Genomic DNA, 21,028 nt, shown 5'->3' with positions numbered 1-21,028 from the left:
AAGAAGGATTTACCGATAGACTTCGTCTGATTGAGGGGTCAATTACTTCTTTCTTTGGAGACGACGAGCAGAGCACTTCGGTAAGCAGTTTATAACTTAAAGTAAAAAAGTAAAGTACACGGTGGTCATGGTTTAGCAGTGCTGTTTCTCACTCCGAAGGCTGCAGCCTGCGGAGATCGCTTTTGGGCATCAAGCCTGGTTTAAGTTAACTGAGCATTACATTTGCAAGTCATGAGCATATTACAACAACTTACGATTAACTAAGAATAATAGTAAACTTTATAATTGTTAATATTCTGAAATAAGACCGTCTTGATGACGCATGCAGCCTAGATATGCGACCTCCGGAGGCTGCAGCCTCACACCATTGCGATACCTTCATATGAAGACGTTGTTCTGCAGGTTCGTCGTCTTCATTTTCCTCTCAGTCCGTTTCCGACTCTGGCGCGAACATATAAGGCTGGATGGACAAGTCTTCCGTTGTTGACATTTTGTGAATAACGAGTAAATAAAAAGTTTCTGTGCAGCTAGATAATCGTATCTCTGCTATAAAACTACAAAAATGGCCGAACGGGGTGGAGTTTAACCGAGTGTCACCTCTGCAACCTGGAGAGGGGGCAGGGTATGACGTGCATTTAAAAAGACAGTACCAAAACGAGTTGCTCTCAGATGCACATCAGAAAAGGGGTAGAAAGGGGGCCTGTGGGGCTATAATAATGAGGAATTCAGACCCAAGCATTGCAGTTTCGCTTTACATAGACCACAAATAGATGATTTATATGTAAAAAGGACAGATTTAAAAGCATGATATGTCTGCTTTAAAACAACTTCAGAATTATCCATCGATCGTAGCACCATGATCAAAATAAACTATTAGGCTAATAATATTGTAACGGCTACACTTTTTACGTAGGTTTGAAAGGAACCTAAACTTGTCAATCATCATTAATCATGGTAAACGGGTAAACGTGAGTCTCCGTGCCTCTGCGCCCAGCCGCAATTCTTCTGGCATCTCTCCTCCTTCACTGCATTTTTCTTCTCTTCTGTTACTTGTAATTGGGTCTCGAGCCTGACCAAGATTCGAGCTGCCTTCGAGAACAGCAAGCCAAGTTCGTTTAGGTTCCATTAATTATTAAGACTATAGGGGCAGGCAAACTAGTAAAAACAATGAAAGTAAAAAACAATCCGCCAAAATATGGGTTTAAACGTCTATAGAAAATATACTATAGCCTAAATAAAGCAATTATAAATTTTCCTAATGCATGGTTGTTATCTTTACTTCCGTACATTTTCAGGAGGATTTTCAGCACGTTTGAACAGCAACTCAGCGACCCCCCCCAATCTCACCCCTTGTCCGCGAAATTTTTTTAAAGCTGAAACCGGTCCGTGGTGAAAAAAAGGTTGGGGACCATGATTTAAAGGAGTCACTCATCATCAGCCGACCCGCCTAAACCATGTCCATGTATCTATGTGGTAAATTAAGAAAAAGGAAAGTAAAGTAATAAGTAGTGAAGTTACTTTTCAAATGCAGTAACTAGTAAAGTAATCTCATTACAATTTAAAGAAGTAACTAGTAACTAGTAACTAATTACATTTTTTGAGTAACTACCCCAACACTGTTCACGTGACTTTAGTCTCGTGCATGCGCTTCACAACAGACGCGAAGAGAAGACAATGTTGAATAAAGTCGGAATTTTTGACGTTTTTCATGAATTAAATTATTTTCATTTTCAGAGAAGACTGCTGAATAAAGTCGTAATTTTGGACCAAAATGTATTTTTGATGCTTCAACACATTCTAACTGACCCACTGATGTCTCATGGACAACATTAATTATGTTTTTATAACCTTTCTAGACATGGACAGTATACAGTACGTAGATTTTCAATGAAGGGTCAACAAGCTCTCAGGCTAAATATAAAACATCTTAAACTGTGTGTTGAAGATGAACGGAGGTCTTGCGAGTTTGAAACGACATGAGGGTGAATCATTAGTGACATTATTTTCATTTTTGGGTGAACTATCCCTTTAATTCCATCCAATTTTATATAATTCATTCTGTGCACAATCTTCAAGCTCTCGGTGCCTATGATATTAATAGAGTAGCCTGAACATAAACCTTCTATTATTAATTATGCGTGATGTGTTTCAGTCTTTGCCAAGCAACTGGGTTTGTAGGGCTAAGAGAGATAATCAGATTTCCTGACAAACATATTACTTTACATTTGACATGATTCACAATCCTCAGAGAGCAAGCGGATGTGTGTATTTCCATTAAATCTCTGCAGATTAGCAATCTGGAAATAAATGGATCATCCGCACGTGTTTGAAACAACCTGAGAATGAGTAAATGATGACAGAATTTTTATTTTTGGGTGAACTATCCATTTTATAATATAAATTGAAGGGTCTGGAGATATCTCCCATGCTCTTACCATTCTCAGACTGCCACCAGGACGTCTTGCGGTGTGGTTTGAAGGTGGTGATGACATTCTCAATACGGTGACTCATGGTGTTAGATGAAGGATTGTAAGGCCGTCGGGAATCACAATGGAAACAATTCTTCTCTTCCTACAAAAGGTTGGTAATGGAAAGGGTCAGCATGCGTGAGCTTGATAACTGTGTGCACATGTCTGTGACAGTCACTAAGGGTCTTTACCTGCAGGTGGCTAACAATACAGTAGGGTTCTCTCCTATGTATGCCACAGGTGGATGATGCCTTCAGGTTCTTCTCCCGGCCCACTAAGAGGTCACCAGTCGCTGGATAACAGCTTCCATGGTTACAGCCGTGAGCATGGTCAGGCTCCTGTGCGCTGGTCATTGCCAGGACTTTTATAAAAGGGGTTATAAGAATTATGATTTATTATTTTATCATGACTGTTGAGGTGTAAGCAAGACTAGATACATTTTTATAGTAGAACTTTATGTCTTTATTCAAATAAAAAATTTTTTCATTTTCCACTAACTTTTACTTTACAAGGCTGCATTTAATGAAAGATAACTTTTTAAAAATCACAGTGAGTCTAATAAATATTATAGTAAACAAAGAATTTGACTACCGGTGCTTGACACACACAACACATGGACAATTTAAATATATGACACATTTTTGTCACTTATATATGTATATATGTGTGCGTGTGTGTGTTAATAGGCTATGGGTCAATTTTCCAGACAGGGTTTAGATTAATCCAGGACTAGGCCTTATTTATTTAAGAAATTTAAAGGGACACTCCACTTTTTATTTTAAATATGCTCATTTTCCAGCACCCCGGCGTAATAATCAAGCACTTTGCTGCCGTAACATGGCTGCAGCAGGCGCAATGATACTATGCAGCACCTGAAAATAGTCCCATGCTATTGAAAGTAACCAAAGGAACTATTTTCGGGCAGTGCATAATATCACTACGCCTGCTGCAGCCATGTCACAGCAGCAAAGTCCTTGATTATTACGCCAGAATGAGAGTATAGTTCCTAGCCATTTCAGCCTAGAAAATCACAACTTTTAATTTTCTGTCAGTCTTAGTACACGATGTAACTACAGAAGAGTCCATTTTTAAATAGGAAAAATATCGAAATTCTTTTGCTATTTTTTTGCGCGATGCTAATGGTCTAATCAGATTCAATGGATTGTGTTAAGCTATGCTAAAAGTGGTACTGCCAGACCCGGATATCAGCTGAATGGATTCCAAAACGGTAAAAATAAAATGTTTAACTCTAGGGGAGCTGGAAAATGAGCATGTTTTCAAAAAAGTGGAGTGTCCCTTTAAGTAGTTTTTACAAACATACCTTACAAAAACGACTGATGCACATTTTGAGGCAAAACAATTGCTCTGATGTATGTTAAGATATGTCAGTACAAGGTGTTGTAATTTAAGGCAGCTCAAACACACATTTTATTCTGGGACTAAGATAAGCCATGTCCAGGAAACTGCCCCTAAATGTTTCAGAACAAACTTAAGCAACACTTAACAGCTGTCAAAAAGTCTTGCCAGCATCCCAAAAATGATATGCTTATTGGGATTTGGAGAACAGAGAGCTACACACACAAAAGCAATCTGGCCTTTATATCATTTACTTTAATAGACTGCTAGCTTTCAACGCCTTAATATCTAACAGAAATTAAATTAACACCATACCATTAGAAAGTCACATGAACCGACCTAAGATTTCTGAGAAACTCTTGTGTACAAAGTTTACGGACATTATCACCATAGACTTGATTCTTCGATACAACACAGCTGTGTGTCTGAAACCGTTCCATTTCTTACCACTTTGCCACCACACACCTAACACGTCCTTGTACAGTAACACACTCTACAACCAACACAAACACCTGGCACCAAACTTCTAAATAAAACCTCATGGTAAACTGCAGGGAAATAAACTCGGAACTGATGGTTCCAATCCAAACTCGAGGGAAAGCAAAGCAACATTCTTTCCCCTACAAGCTGAGTCCAGATACACAAAATGCAATCATTCAGAGATGACAAATCTGGCCCTGGCATTACATTTAATCTTTCTGGCAGCAGGCTGACCTAGGAAATAGTGAGAAAAAGAATACACAGGCTAAATTATGGGCAGCAAAGGCTGCAATGTAAGTAACATACACTTGGCTTATAATGACACAGCAGGTTGCAGAACTAAACAAAATGTTACTTTCAGAACTGACAAAGGGAAACACCAGTTATCAACTTGACCTGTAGTGTACAGTATGCTGTTAAACGTCCCTTTCTTTATTTTTAAACTGAAAACATGTCCTTTATTCATGATTTAAACTGATAGGGGTCAAACAGAGAGGGCGGTCAGCAAGTTATAGCAGAGAGTTAATAAGTATACCCGCAACTCATTTTCAGTTAGGGAGGCGGGCAGAACAGACAGCTGTTACCATGTGGCATGGTTTTGTAGCTGCGCATTCGGATATCTAGCTTATAAACCAGGCCCGGAGGTTTGGTTAAGAAAAGCCGCCACTCTTTTCCTGCCTTACATGGACAAGCTATCAGGAATGTGGGTGGACAGCTGTCAGGGCAGGAATACCTCAGAGTTAACAAAGCCCTGCTGTTGCCTTACTGTGCTGGCCGACATCTAAAACCTCACAGTTTAGTTTCTTAATTCAATGAAACATAAAATGTACATTGTCTTGTGCAGCCTATTGAAGTATAATTTTCAAACCACCATAAAGAGTTCTTGTAAATTAGCATTTTTTATCAGGCTCTTATGTTTAATATTACTTTAATGGCAATGAAAAGCTTAGTCAGTAACTTAAACATTGTCACATTTCACAAATGTCACTGTTTCACAAAATTGACTTTCGCTGCAAAACCTTCTAAGTGCATGCAAGCTTTTGGGCAAAAAAAATCAACTTCGTAAACAGTTGCAAAATCACTAAAGATGCGACTAGAAACATTGCAAATGATGAAAGTCAGAATTCGTTAATAAATAGTAAATAAAGGAAAATTGTATTCCAGGACCAAATTCGTCTTCCGATTTTGCTGGATTCTGCCAAGAAACCGGTATATATGAATGGCCTGAGGCTGGGGAAAACAGGTTTTGAAGCTAAAGTATTTGATTAATGTATACATGACCAAATCATTCGGTAATATCATGATCTGATTTTCGATGTGGCGTTTAGTGGCTTTTGCATCTGAGCTCTTCATCCATTAAATTATAAATGTATAATATTTATAACCCTCAAATGGTCCACGTTTTTTGTTTACACTACTGGTCCTTGGGGTCTATATGACCCCGAAATTGAAAGCATAATTGTAAGAAAAATATATATTTTCAATAATACAAATAATAAATCTTTTTTTTTACTTCTCATCTATACAATAAAGCTGCTGTGTTATGAGAGATTTGAAGTACTTTTGTACCCATTTACCACGTAAATCCTCGACTACACCATTAGCTTGCATGTGAAATTTAGATTTTTTTATTTAAAAAAATCACTTAAATAGTTATCTACATTTAATTTAAATTGTTTCTGGATATTGATCTAGGTGTAAGTTGTAGAATTCCACTTTTTGCTGGCCATAGAAAGCCATTCATTTTACTGGATATGGGCAACTGCTCACATTAATACTTTAGTGATACATTTTGTGAATTTACATATATAAACATGAAAAGGACATTAAAAATAAATATTATTTCAAATAGTAGAATATTTTGTAGTTTTTGATGCATTTTGAAATGTCTGTTTTTTTATTTAGGAGTCACAAAATTGTATATCTCTGAGATGAAGGGAACCTTTTTTTTAACCAATGAAATGTCGTTTGGGAATCATATAGACCCCAAGGACCAATATATATATATATATATATATATATATATCTGAATACAGTCACAAAGACTGTAGACAGGGCATTTCCCATAATGCTTTGTGGTCTCCTGTTCGTCCGGCCCGAGTTAATCTCCTGTCATGACCCACCGAAGAAGACAGAAAGAGAAAGACTCTCTTTATCTCTCTCTCTCTCTCTCTCACACACACACACACACACACACACACACACACACACACACACACACACACACACACACACACACACACACACACACACACACACACACACACACAGAGTCTTGTTTTATCACAAATAATTTTCCAGTAATTTTAATATACCTCCATGCCTCTCTTATCTCCAGTCTTCTGTTTCTGCTGGTTTGGGTTTGGCACAGTACGTGAGATAGAGTTTATCACAGATGGGACTGTGTGCTTTGTTCAAAAGCTGGATGCCAGCTCTACCTTTCCATTTTCCTGCATCTCAGCTTTCAGAGGTTGATTGTTCTCCACCAGGAAAGGCAGAGAATCACCCCCTTGTATCTGTCTCTATCCCAGAGCGTAATACTAATCTTGGGGACTGTTTATTGGACAGGCGGTGAAAAAGTGACACTAACTGGGCACATTCTTTTCCAGATGAGTGACAGAAAGCAGCCGGTCATATTCTAAATAGTCCATTAGGAAGCAAAGAACATTTATTAACTCAAATACTGACCAAGAAGGAAAAAACACCAGTAACAACTACTCTGGCGTGTCAAATGTCAACAGTATTTTCATATCAAATCTTTCCAGTAAGTAGTTCAAACTGACTCTTTCCTGTTTTGATCCGACGTACTGTCCACCCTTGTGTGGCTCAATGCAGACTTATTTGTCCACCTGTTCTAGGAATGCAAAACAGATTCCAGACATAAAAATCCTTTAGGGAAGGGATGGTGGATGGAAGCCAGACCTTCTGAATGTGTGCCGACCCTCTGACCCTTACTTTGATACAGCTTCTGATAATTTAATCCAAGGCACACAAGGTCCCTGCTGTCTCCACATGCACAAGTGATTGTGGTATCTGCTATCAACCCTGTATCATGAAATTAAGTACTTATAGTCACATAAATTTGTGAGTCTTTTCCGTGACACTAACACGTTATGCCTTTTTGCGTGAACATGTCACGCATTTCTGTTTACGTGTCACATTTGTTACTCAACTGTTTTGTCCTATTTTCAAACCATTGACGCTTCGGTTTAGGGTAGATTTGGTGTTTTCGTTAGGAAGTCACTTTAAGTATTGGTTTTCACCTTTTTTTCATTTTTTTTTATATTTTATGATTTTTAAACCATTGTCGCCTGGCATAGGGTTAGAGTTGGGTTTGGGTAAGGATGTCCTTTTATGTAAATCTAACCCTAAAATGAAACAACAAAACAGTTGAGTTACAAATACGTGACAGAAATGCATGACATGTTTACTCAAAAAGGCGAAAAAACGTGTACGTGTCACGGAAAAGACTTGGAAAAACGTAATTTCATGATACTGGGTTGCTGCTATGCCGTAGCCAAACCCCAGAATATTTGGACAGTTAAAGCAAACTTATAAATGTCCTTGCATTTGCTTATACAACATCAAATCAAGTGGCATCTGCAAACAAATGTTGCTAGAGCTTTTTCTGGGAGCTAACAACACTTCTCTAAACCAACTGTTACCAAGGCCATTTTTAGTGGCTGTATAATGTCAGTCACACCAGTCAGAGATAATATCAGGAGATTCATAAAACGTACATACGATGTCTGTCAGATAAAAGAGCCAATTACTTCTTGATAAAAGGTCATCTGGTACATCATCTGGTTTTTATGATGTAAACAAGTTTTTTTTTAAGTGAATGTCTATATACGTCTATTACTTGTACAATCACACATTTTTTTTATAAATAAATGCCACATTTGTCTGATATCAAAATCCATTTGGGAAGTCCATGTTTGCAACAACTCCAGGCAGTTTTTACAGTCATGCAAGACTAAATAACTATTTATACTTCAATGGGAAATGGACGATTTTACTAAAGCCTCATGCTAAAAACCTTTCAGGAGTTTTTATTTTTAAGAGTGCACTAAAACCAACACCCCTAACTTTCACACCTCTCACACTACTGTCACAGCCCTGGCAACAGAATCACTGCAATGATTATACAGCATTCAGAAACATTTGTGGGCAAATGTGAAATACAGTGAATAGATGTGGATGAAGTTGTGCCATGTTTATTTTGACATTGTTTGTCTGACATAGTAGTTGCTATTTGCAGCCCACAGCCCAGTCGCTCAGTCTGCCCTCTTCTCTAACCCTGCTGCTATTTCCAGCACTCGCAAATCCACACACGCCACTCATGATGCCCTTGCCCCGAACCCTCCAAAACTGTTCATTCACACTGGAACTGCACAAAGCTCGACATAAACAGTATGATACTTATAAAACTTTAAACTTATAAAACTTGTTGTTCATTCAAGGCAAGTGCTTTCTGCTGCGAGACGTCCACCTCTTCACTCAGCCAGTAAATTATATTGGTAACATGGTTAATTGACATTTTTCTAAATGATTCGGGAGTCTGGCTTGTTTGTGAATCTAACATATTAAGCACCTAAGTCCTTGAAAACAGATGCTTGCTTATTATAACACCCCTTCTCAACATTACAAGCCTCTTATCCAATTAAAAGAATAGTTCACCCAAATTTGACAATTCTCTTGCATGTCTCATGACTAGTTGTCACGTGTTTGGCCATGACACGCAAAAGCCAGTCAGATTTGAGTTTATCAAAATGCATATTTAAATTGACCACGCTGTTGCCATGGATACATGGCATAGCTATCACTAAATACAGTAACTTAAAAACAATATATGTATTGTTTCACTTTAGAAGACATATTAACCCACTAAAGTCATTTGTAATAATGTATAGATGTTCCATAAGGTAGGAGAGGCTGTGCTGTATCATCATTGCTGAAAGGCGCAATATAAAGCAAAAATATCAAAGCAAATATTAAAGCAAAAAATATGTATCAATGCAATTTTTATGAAGTAAAATCAGTAAAAACCTTTCTTCCGCTAGATAAAAGTCAAGACAGGCCTACTGAGAAAGGTGGAAGATAGTCTGTAAGTATAATGTTATGTCTGATGGTAATGTGTGCTGTCAATGATACAGAAAAGAATGAAACTTCTTGTTTCTTTTCTTTACCTTTACTTTGCTGCGTTAATGTGATAATGTATACAGACAGACATTGGGTCTCATTCACTAAGCATGCGTACGCAAGTTTTTACTTTTAACAAATCAGGATTCAACAAAAACTTTCATACTAAAATTTATTTTAAATGTATGCAAAAAAGTAAGAACAACTTAGACTACACATACGCAATAATCATGAACAAGGAAAAATATATAAAGTATATAATCCAGATATATATTATAGGGTTCTTTTATTCTTGTTCATGTTTATTGCGCACGTGTGGTCTAAGTTGTTCTTACGTTTTTTGCATACATTTAAAAAAAATTATTATGAAAGTTTTTGTTAAAGGGGACAGAGAATGAAAAACCATTTTTATCTTGTCTTTGTTGAATAATGGTAGTCTACCCGCATTCACGAGCATTCAAAAAGTGCTAGACATGCTAAACATCTCAGTCTCATAGAAATTCCTCTTTTAGAAATGTCAGCCAGAAAACGGCCCAATCTGAAAAACTGATGCTTATGACATCACAGGCATCTAACTGCCCCTCCACTTTAAAATAATTGGCTACAGTTTTTGAGTGGCAGCAAAGTCAGCCAATCAGTAATGAGATTGCAAGTTAAGCCAGTAGGGGGAGCCAAATAGGTGCAATACCACTTGTTTAAAATCCCCCACCCTAATAGAGCTATCTGAGAGAGGTTTTTAGGAAGCTTCTAAGGCATTACAGACCCAAACAAAACATTTTATGTCTACATGTCATATCAAAGAACAAGGATAAATATAGCTGCAAGCAGCAATTGCGGGGCCAAGCACCTTCAGCGCAATGAGCACCCAAAGCACAGCAAAAACCACACGACGCAGCAAATGCGCAAAGCGCAGAAAGCGCGCAATACAGAGGCCGAACCCGAAGCAAAGCAAATGCAGAGCAGAACCACTGCAGTGCGGAGCAACAACAGTAAAGATGGCAAAAATATAACACGTGTGGAAAACCAGACAGGTCGAGAAGAACGTGTTAAAGTGAACACAAAAGGAAATCTCAATAAGTGAAAGTAAGAGCTGGGATTCAAACCCATGACCTCAGGTTCCCAAAGCACAGCAGTTACCGCATGCGCCACTGAGTGAACGATTAAACCGCTGAGTTGGTGTGTCCAAGCTATAGAATAGAGATTTAGAGCTGTAAACATTGATATCCAGCAATTACCAAAAGTGCAGAAATTACAACAGAGAGCACAAATAACTGAAATACAATGTATAGTATGAGATTCACAAAACTTAAGTGAGAAAAAAGTTAAGACAAAATATCACTGCACATGGGATTCGAACCCATGACCTCAGAATCTCATGGCATGTGGTTAACCAGATGCACAACTTAGTTAACACAGCTCAAAGGGCAGCAAAAAAACAGCTTAGGTGCTGCAAGGATTGATATGTGCCAATCAACACAGATGCAGAACTGACAGTGCAGAGCAGAACTAACAGAAATACAATGTATATGAGAATCAAAAAGCTCAAGTGAGATTGAAGACAAGAAGATCATTCTGTATAGTAATGCTATACAATGTAATATACAGTCACATTAATTTACTATGACAAATAGACAATGTCACAGGCACGGTCAACTTTGGAGTGGTATTTCTAAGAAAGAGAACAGAATATCAAAAATCTGTTCGGTCATTTCTGTGTGGATTGCTCCAAACATTATACGAGCAGTACCTGGCATAAAATAAACAAAATTTGTAAAAGGAGTAGCGAAAAAATCATCTACCATATGCTTTACAATAACACATGAACAGAATGTTGGAAAATGACAAACGAGGTATCGTTGCAATCGGCATAAACCAGTGAATACAATTTCACAAAGAAATTAATATCAGACAAAGTATTCAGAAGTTATAAGCAGTTCCATAAGAACTGTTATAGTTTATAACCCCTAGGTGGCGCTGTACTCTGACTTCCCAGGTACCTTCAGGACATCATGTCGAAGCTCCTTACTAATTTTTGCGCGGATATGTCCAATAGTTCAAAAAATATAACAAATTATGTGAAATTTCAAAATGGCGGACAGGCGGTTCGGTCAAACCCGGCATAATACACATCGACAGATGCGGCATGAGGTAAGCAATCCATAGACATCAAGATCATAATTTTCTGACAAACAGTTCAGAAGTTATGGGCAAAAATAGCCTATTTTCATATCTCATGACCCATAGGTGGCGCTGTCACCAAATTTGGCATGAACTCCAAGTTCATGGTCCACATGAAGTGTACCAAATTTCATTTCAATTGATCAAAGAATGGCCGAGCTACAGCTTCAGAACCGTTTTTGCGTCAACCCGCGTTAAGTTTGCGCATTTATTACTTTTGAAAAAAGATAAATATCAAAATTCTGTTTGGTCATTTCTGTGCGGCTCACTCCAAAGATCATCTGTGCCAAATCTCATAACAATTGAACCAAATTTGAAGGAGGAGTAGCGAATAAACGGAATACTGTACATTTCAAAATGGCCGCTACTGTAATGGGTGGAGTTTTACTTTAAGGTATTAAAAACAACAAGCATGAGGAGAGCAATCACGTGTACTAAGTAGAATTTTCATAGATCAAGCGGATCAGCAGTTATAACCATTTGAACATTGAATTTTTGCACTGCTGGTGGCGCTATAGAGTTAGGACTAGAGACCCCATTTTTGGTCACATGACTTTTTAAGACCACCACTACAACTGTGCCAAATTTCATCATTTTCCTACGTACGGTTCATAGGGCTGCCATAGACTCCCATTGGGGAAGATGAAGAATAATAATACTGACAGTTCCAATAGGTGCCTCAGCACCTTCGGTGCTTGGCCCCTAAATACCCCGTTCAATCATTCTATGTCACCTTTAAATCATGATCTGTAAGTTAAACGTCCGTAAATTTGTGCGTATGCATGCTTAGTGAATAAGACCCATTGTTTTCACTTGAAATCACATGAAAAATTGTATCCAACTCATCTTACATAAACATACATATTTGTATTTTACTGTATTTAAAACATCTCAGCATTTTGGGTTGAAATAGCCCAGCATAGGTTTAAACTCCCTTAACAAATGCAGTTTCTGCATATATGATGTTAATGTACTTATAGAGAGTAGTATTACATCCTCTAAATCTCTGAAGAGTCTTTAGTTTTATTAGATTTATAAAAGAAAGATTAGCTCTACCGATTCTTTCCGATAACGTATGAAAGGAGGAGTCACAAGCTGTGGAGGAGCGAGTCATACACTGGATAACTTATGATTCACTACATGTTCGTGCCATTTACATTATATGCACTTACGCGCCAATTTCCAACATAACACAGAAGTCTTACTTTCTAAATGCTACTCATGACCCGGTTGGGACTTTTTAAATAAAATCCAGTGTTAAAAAAACAAACACACATGCAAAACTCTGCTGCTAACCTGGATAAACTATATCCATTATTTCCATAATGTGGGCTTACTTCTGCTTACATCCAAAAACACACTTTTTCTTTCGTGCCATTTGAAACAAAGCTGTCGCGTGAAGTGATGCCTGTGACATTTAGCGTCCTCGGTTCTCGCTTTCCCGCTGATTGATGTGTGGGCATGCTTTACCGGGGGAAGTGCCCATAAAAAGAAATGATATATATGGACCCGTATTTGAAAAAAAACTTTCCAAAACTTGTACGAACCCTGGCAAAGTGCATTCAGCACAAAAATATTCTGTTACACATCCAACTGCTTTTTTGACACTTTGCCTATGTTTAGCATGAGGAAACAACTCTTAAACTGTGCTAATAAGTCAGAAAACATGAAATACCATTAAACCTCCTTACAATTATAATCTAGTGAGTTGGTTTTGTCAATTTTTGACCCAATGCTGTGTTAAAAACATAAGCTTATTTTAAAGTGCAGTGAAGAAATACTATGACAGACGGCCGAATTCACAGAACAGTTTCTATACATGCTATTACCCATTATCCCCATAAAACCACCACTGTTTGTGAACACTGTCCAAGTCACAAGCTCCATAGACAAGGTTTTAAAAATTATATTCAGACAGGCAGCAGACAGTCTATGTGACTAGAACAAAATCAAGAGCATCTCATCAGCTGTCTACCTCCCACACCGCTGCTACTTTCATTAGAGCATTACCAAAAATAACACTCCCACAAGTCTCATCACTGCTCTGTCTCTGACACCTTCACGGTCTCCACAGCTCCACATGTCAGCTTTATCATTCATCTCAGACAGAGTGACTCCTGTTGGGCATCTAACATCACCTACAAAAACTTACAGTGGACAGTTACACTAAAAGATGAAGAAAGGGACTATGCAAATCCATAGTGGAGACTATGGTTTAATGAGCGAGCCTATTAAAGCAGAGGAACTTGAGAACATCACAGTAAGACGTTAAAAAAAATAAAACATGTCAGATGCACTTGGATGGTTTTGCATCTGAGCTCTTCATATACTAACAATTATTTTTATTATAAAACATTATCTGCTTAACTCAAGAACATTAATGATGTGACGCAACATTAGCCCAGTAGCTTTCAGAAGTCTTTCAAAAGGTTTCATTCATCAATAAACACACCGTAAATAATGGATTTACCTGTTTAACCCTATTATAAAGATGAGCTAACTCAATAAGTCCAAGTCAGTTTAAAAATACTGTTCCTGACTAATTTAATACACCTGATCATTATCATATCTCCCCCTGTAACCGGCTGACCCCTTCTGTACCTTTTTCTACCTTCGTGACTAGACAGACTGAGGAAATAACCAATTAGGTTAAATGGGTGGCAGAGAGGGAAATAACATGGTCTGCAGACCCTTAAGAAAGAGCCTTTCTTCAGGTTCAAGTTGTTCAGACAAATTGTTCCTGTAGCTTAATTGGTGGAGCACTGCGTTACACACATACTCATATAATGTATAGCTTGAATGCAATATAAGTCACTTTGGGTAAATGTCTGCCTATGTCATGGGTCTTGTTTGGCAATAAAGTATAGTAAGTTACTCTTTGAAGAAGGATCTCTGATCACAAACACTTATCCTAAACAACTTTCTGAGTGGCAACTTAACACTTGGAGAGACCAAAATAAATACTGATCAATTATATGCATGACTACAAAATAAAAGCATATAGGCTTTATATTTCCAAATGTAAACCATTTAAACCATATAGTAATGCTCTATAAGCTTCTGTCATCCAAACAGGTGCAGAAAGTGAGGTCACACAGTCCTGCTAGAGTAGTGAACTATTTTAATTGTGAAAATATAGTTACATATGTTTATGTCTTGTTGGATATTGACAGTCATAGTTTCTAGCCGACACAACACATGATGATGCTCATGATCCCCTTATGTTACACTTACCAGAGATGAACAGTAACAGAGGAGCGCGCATGGTTTTCTGATAGCCGACTCCTTTATTTCCCTTGAACGGTCGCGCGTCTCTAAATATATATATTAAAGCCATCAGTCAGATATCATAACATCCATCAAAACATCATACATGTAACAACCAGACTAAAATGTTCATATTAAACACTCTGTAATATCATCAATAATAATAATATAGAGAAAAAGCCCAAATGAAAACACGTACATGTGACGTTTACCTGCAAGGGAGTACTTACATGTTTATTCTGGATTGTCAATAGTCTGCTTTTTATGATAAATCCATTTATTTGCGAATTGCCACAGACTTTGAGAGCTATCAAAATCACAGACGGACTTTCTGAAGTCTCGTTACAGTTGTGGTGACTGACTAACAGAAACTACGCGCTGGATTTCAGGGAACGCAGGATACATTCGCCACGATAAAGCTTGACGGGATCGACTTCTTGAGGTGCAGCGCAGACTGCTCGACGTATGACATCAAAGTACCGCGAGAGAGATTCGAAAGCACAGCACTCGCGGTGCTGTGATGTCATACACGGATCGGTCTGCGGTTCATCCCATGAAGTCAACCGATGCAATGATTCCCTCAGAGAATTAATCCACTCCTTGTTTTTCGGAGATCCCATTTCGTGAATGCGCGTATTGGAACAGGAATGCGCGCTCTTGAGAGCTGATTTAAAATGATATCCCTCTACTTCCACAAAATAAAACAAACGTCACACAATAACACTTTTATTTATTAAAATGGATGAAGAATGATTTACGAAATTATGTAATGCGAGACTGTAGACAGTTTTTACTTAATTTAAAGTTATTATTTTAAGTTACACTGTAAAATAATGTTGTATAAATAAGTATTGTTCCGTGTTAATTCATCTTAGTTAATGCATTGTTCACAAACACATATTTGACTTAAACGACTAATTAAATGTTATCAAGAAAATGAGGAACAGATTCAGTTATGAAATACAAATCAAACACAAATTTGTTAACTCCCCATTATGAATCACTATACACAAAGACAGAGTCACCTTATAGGCATATGGGGAATGTTTTGGTGTTTCATTACAATATTCCCACACGTTATTGGGTTTCAGTAGTTTTTCTACGTTCTCTATCGCCCCCTTGTTGTGGATCCGATGTACTACATACAGCTATCAAAACATTTTCAATAAAATACCTACAAATGAGAACAACAATCACATTTGGTTTCAACATTAGGTGTTTAATGCATCTATATATGTTTCAGACAACACAGAAAAAACATATTGGGTATGGCATGATGTGTGAATGCATGTGATAACTAGGTTATACAGCTTGGCTTTGCAATCATTAGAATACAAATGAGACCCAGTGCTTCATTCCAAAGTTTATCATCAACACATAAAAATAAGAGCTTTCTGATGAATAAATGCTGAAATTTTTTAGACCCTGCATCTTGGAATTGGCACAAATTCATCCAATTTTGTACTGCAAACTCTCTTTTATGTTTTTAAAATGTCATTTTTGACAATAAAACATCTGCATATTAAAAATATCTTTGTCAATGATTTACTGGTTCTTATTTCAGATTGGCTTTAGTATCTGTTTTTACTGACAGTTGTTGTAGCCCATGACTTTAACGCGGATGGATTCTCTGACGTCTGTAACATTTTTCTCCAGATCTGCAAGTTCATTCTGCTGCCGCAGCATCTTCTGCTCATTCCTGTTTAACTTCTTCTCCAATTCTTCAAAGAAGAAAAAAAAACGAAAAACAAAAGGATGAGAAACCATCCAAATATGAAGACAGATACAATTTAATAATAAATAAGTAAAATATTCAAATTAAATGTATTGGTAAACAGCACTGGTACAGCTTTCTAGAAAATCCCAGATTCTGATTGGTCAACTGTGTCATTCCATAAATAAATGTATGTGTGCAATGATCAATGAGCTATATTATTGATCTCATTTGCAGTTTTACTGGTATATAGAGGAATCAACAAGGTTTAATATGATTATGAGTGCACATACTTCTGAGCTTTTCCATGCCCGTGGTGGCTTTATTGAGCAGATCCTCTGCCTCTTTTTTCATGTCTGTGGCTCTCTGGTTTACGTTTCCTTCTTCACCCACAGAGTCCACCTTCTCTTTAAGTTCATTATAAAGATTTTCAGCATTAGATAGATCCTGAGAAACACACAAATAAACCTTAAACATGAATGTCATAAAGTAATACATATGCATTTGGCAGAAGCTTTTATATAAGGTCATTTACATAGAATTAATGTACGTATTCTGTAAGTGTGTGCATAGGGAACCCATAACCTTTAGCTACAGGAAAAGGTTTAATAAGTACAACTTATAAGTAAACACATGCACGCACACACGCACCTCTTGAAGTCCATCTGCCTCTTGAGTAGCATTAGTCGACTGGGCCTTAGCATCCTTTGCCATCTCTCTGTTCAGTTCTGTTTTATTTTTCAATAACTCCACCCCTTGGGACAAATTGGCCAATCGCATCATCAAATCCATCTGATTGTCGTTGAGATCTAAAACTTTGTTGTCAACCTGGAGTTTGCAAGACAGGGGGTTACATTAGATCATAAGCATATACTAATCTTGCACTACAAAATGAGCTACAGGAACACGACGTATATTAGGCACACACACCATGGTGGTGATGTTCTTGGCAGTGTTCAGGTTCTCCAGAGCTGTGGTCATTGCATCTTCCGCTTTCTTAATGGCTGCCTGAGAGCTTTCAAGTGCCTCTTTGGTTATATTGATATTGTCGCTCACTCCCTCCGCTTGTGCACTGTGCAAACACAACATCGAACGCACAAGCAGACACAATTTCGGTGAAAATAGTTGACAACATTTTCTCTCAACAGTATGCCTTGCTTTGTCTTCTTACCTCGCGTTTTGCGCTCTTTTAAGAAGATCTTTGGCTTTGGCCAGGTATTCTGAGGTTTGGTTAAACACATTCTCCACATTGGTGAGGTTGGTGATGCTGTCTTTGATCTGCTGGACTATGGTGACTATTTCAGTCCTGTTGACTGGCAAGGAAATGGCCAACACCTGCAGGGCCACCTTTTCTATGCTTTCTGGATCCGCTCCCTCCTCTGAAAATATAAAAATCATATCAAATTTTGGTGCATTTCTTGGATAATTTGCATGTAAATTAACTAGATCACAAATGACACAAACCAGAATTGTATAAAGATAACAACTGACCCATCAAAAAGTCTCTGATCTTCCGAATGAGGTCTTTCAGTTTCTTATTGGAGTCCTCAAATTGTTTTTTCTTTCTGTTAGCTTTATCAAGAGTGTCCTTTGCTTGTGTCTTGACATTCTCTGTGAGCGTAGCTATGTCTTGAAGCTGAGTGGAAGTTGAGATTATTCAAACTATTGAATTTTACAAGCGAGTGTACAATGCACAGGTTCAAAAGAAGACCTTTATACCTTTTTAGCCATTGTTTGTATTTCTTTAGCAGTAGCGGTCAGGTTTTTACGAACATCATTGGCTTGGTCCAGGGCCGAAATTGATGCACCAACCGTTCCGGTACATCCTCTCCCTCCACACATCAGCGCACCTTCACTGTCGCGACAACCAGCACCCCCACATGGGCTATCAGGGCAGCTACTATTTGTGCCAGCACTGCCGTGGCCACCACAAACCTTAAAGCATCAGAATAACAAGAACAGATGATTTTATAGTGTGTACAAAACAGTCGATCACAAAAATAACTTTAGTTGGGTTTTCACAGGCAGGGTCACATATGGGCAACAAAGTATTTTACTGTAGGTTCATAACCTATCTTTCCACCTGAGAAACCGAAGACCCCTGATCTAATGAGCAGGTCCAAAGTCTCTACCTTGTTGCTTAGGCGTTTGAGCTTTTTCTCCATCTCATGAGCTTTATCCTCCAGCTCAGACAGGGACTTGTTGTTGGCAGCGACCGTACGCAAAAAGATGTCCTTCTTTTCTTTCAGTAGGACTTCTGTGCGATTGCGTGTGTCTTCAGACTGTTGCACAGGACTTTGGGGTCCGTGTACAGAGGCATTACAGCGCTGTTCTGAATCCAGTGAACTCTGGTAATACTTGAGCACTTTCTCAAACTGCTCTGTAGAAAGGAAACAGCAAAATATATGTGCATAAACTGATGTTTTATAGAAATTATACAAAAAAAGATGGGTTCCTCAGATGTAATCTCTAAACTTTAAAAAAAGATTCATATAATTCACTATACATATATTTATAAGATAAACAGTAGTACTGTGGCCAAAACATAGAACAACTGACATCTTTGGTTTTAATAATACAAAAATGCATTAAAAACGTTGTATGCATGTTGCATTGGTTTGTTTGGAGTATAAACTGAGGTTCAGCTTTGAGGAGAATTTAAGGAGGCTTGACAAAAAATTACACATGTGCAAAGTTTATAAATACACATAGTCTCTAGGTGACACCCTTTCAAAAAGTACACCTTGCCTCAGGTACATATTAGTATACATATCTGTACCTAAATTATAAAACTTTTAAAATGGTACTGCCCCATAAAACTGTAGTCAATACAATGTATGCTTTATTACCTGTGTTTTATATACTTAATAGTCTGTGGTTTGCCTCTACGCCAAATTATTTTGTCCAATAAATAGCTTAAAATTTAAGTGTGTTGTCTGTTTTGTACGTCATAGTTTGATTATGAGCATTAAAAAGAAATATTGCACATATTTCACCACTTAGACCAGGGTTTTCTAAACTGGGGTGTACGAATCCCTGGAAATTGCAGGGGGTACTACAATATATCAGAAATATATTATGCAAAATGGACAAATATGTTTATTGTTTCAATTAAAGAAAATGACCAGATGGTCCAATATATAACATGTCAAATACTACTAATTAAAAAAAAAAATTTAATTATGAAAAAAAAAAAATTGTAATTAAACATGCAATTCAAATGTGCTATTGAATGATTGAAATATTTACTTAAAGGGGACATATCATGAAAATGTGACTTTTCCATGTTTAACTCTTTCCCCACCAGCATTTTTCATGATTTTCACAAAAGTTGAATGCCTTCCAGAAAATGCTCCTTTTCAAATATATAAACATACAATATATGAAATACAAGAACAGCCCCTCTGCTTTTAAACAAAAAAATCAGTTTCATCCTACCTTCATGTGTCCTTTTTTTAATCACCTCTCAAATATGTGTAGGTTTCATCAAAAACACAAAATTTTGAGCAAAAAGCTGAGATAATTCCATTTTTGTGAAGGACTTTTGATGGAGATCAGATGCAGAGCAATCCTTAAAGAGTAACTAAACCCTAAACCAACTTTTTTTACTTAATAATCTGTAAGAATGATGCTTTATTAGTGCTGTTCATTGATTTTAGTAAGTTTTTTGACATTTGGATAGAAAATGTTTCAATACTACAATATATGGTGTAAAAATGTCTGAGTGCTGCCCTCTTCAGGTTGAACGGTGGCTACTGCGGTTGAATTTTCCTATTGGATGTTGGGTCCAAAAAATGACTCGTGATGTAGGCAGGTTCAAGCTCACCACGCCCTTGTTACGATCTCACCACACACTTGGTACGAGCTTAGTTCGTCCCCTCTATCTCCGTTGGGATCTGCCCACATTTCTTGCATTTTTCAAATATTGCCAGTGGGTGGAGTCAGGCTCTGACCAGGGGTTTAGTTATGCTTTAAAACTTACACAGACATACAGCTGTTTGCCCTCGTCAATGGAGGGGAAAGAGTTAAGTGCTATAACTGGGTTACCAGTGCTTCTATCAACCTAGAAAATGTGTGAAAGAACAACCCAGTAACCCAGTAAAACCATTCTCTGTAAGCAGGTGAAAAAATAGGGCAGTAAAATCTGGGCCCCCTTGTGATGTCAGAAAGGGATAATACCGCCCCTTAAGAGCTTGTTATAGTTGTGCGTAGGTCCTACGGCTTAGCCGTAACGGCGTAGGTTCCGCATCAGTTTTAATTGATACTTTTGTGTCGTTGTCCGCGTCGACTTGCAAACACATGCGCCGACCGCTGGTAGGCATTATCCACGCGTGTAACCACAGTAGCAGCGTGACCGTCAATCAAGAAGAGGCTTGGCAAGTTAACCCACAAACAAAGAAGAAACAGCAACTTGTTGTGTATA

At 37.7% G+C, this 21,028-nt stretch overlaps 2 protein-coding genes across 4 annotated transcripts in view; both read right to left on the bottom strand.

Annotated features, from left to right (window-relative positions):
- lamb2 (laminin, beta 2 (laminin S)) overlaps positions 1-15,272 on the bottom strand; it is a 41,939-nt gene extending 26,667 nt beyond the window's left edge. The window contains exons 1-4 of the mRNA XM_065285985.1: positions 15,122-15,272; positions 14,859-14,938; positions 2,660-2,829; positions 2,436-2,571 (exon numbers count right to left, since the gene is read on the bottom strand). Coding sequence (XP_065142057.1) covers positions 2,436-2,571; positions 2,660-2,829; positions 14,859-14,889 — 337 coding nt within the window. The 5' untranslated portion in view covers positions 14,890-14,938; positions 15,122-15,272. The remainder of the gene's footprint in view (positions 1-2,435; positions 2,572-2,659; positions 2,830-14,858; positions 14,939-15,121) is intronic.
- A 485-nt stretch (positions 15,273-15,757) lies between these two features.
- The window catches only part of lamb2l (laminin, beta 2-like), a 56,983-nt gene continuing 51,712 nt past the window's right edge, over positions 15,758-21,028 (bottom strand). For all 3 annotated transcript variants that reach the window (XM_065285983.2, XM_065285984.2, XM_065285982.2), the window contains 8 exons: positions 18,738-18,985; positions 18,325-18,540; positions 18,097-18,241; positions 17,777-17,984; positions 17,536-17,677; positions 17,257-17,433; positions 16,899-17,052; positions 15,758-16,612 (listed from right to left, as the gene is read on the bottom strand). In XM_065285983.2, the coding sequence (XP_065142055.1) occupies positions 16,476-16,612; positions 16,899-17,052; positions 17,257-17,433; positions 17,536-17,677; positions 17,777-17,984; positions 18,097-18,241; positions 18,325-18,540; positions 18,738-18,985 (1,427 nt within the window). In that variant the 3' untranslated portion in view covers positions 15,758-16,475. The remainder of the gene's footprint in view (positions 16,613-16,898; positions 17,053-17,256; positions 17,434-17,535; positions 17,678-17,776; positions 17,985-18,096; positions 18,242-18,324; positions 18,541-18,737; positions 18,986-21,028) is intronic.

Source organism: Paramisgurnus dabryanus, chromosome 21 (genome assembly GCF_030506205.2).
Source record: "Paramisgurnus dabryanus chromosome 21, PD_genome_1.1, whole genome shotgun sequence".
Lineage (NCBI taxonomy): Eukaryota > Metazoa > Chordata > Actinopteri > Cypriniformes > Cobitidae > Paramisgurnus > Paramisgurnus dabryanus.
Note: the sequence above shows the minus strand (reverse complement) of the source record. Positions and strands in the feature narration are given on the sequence as shown.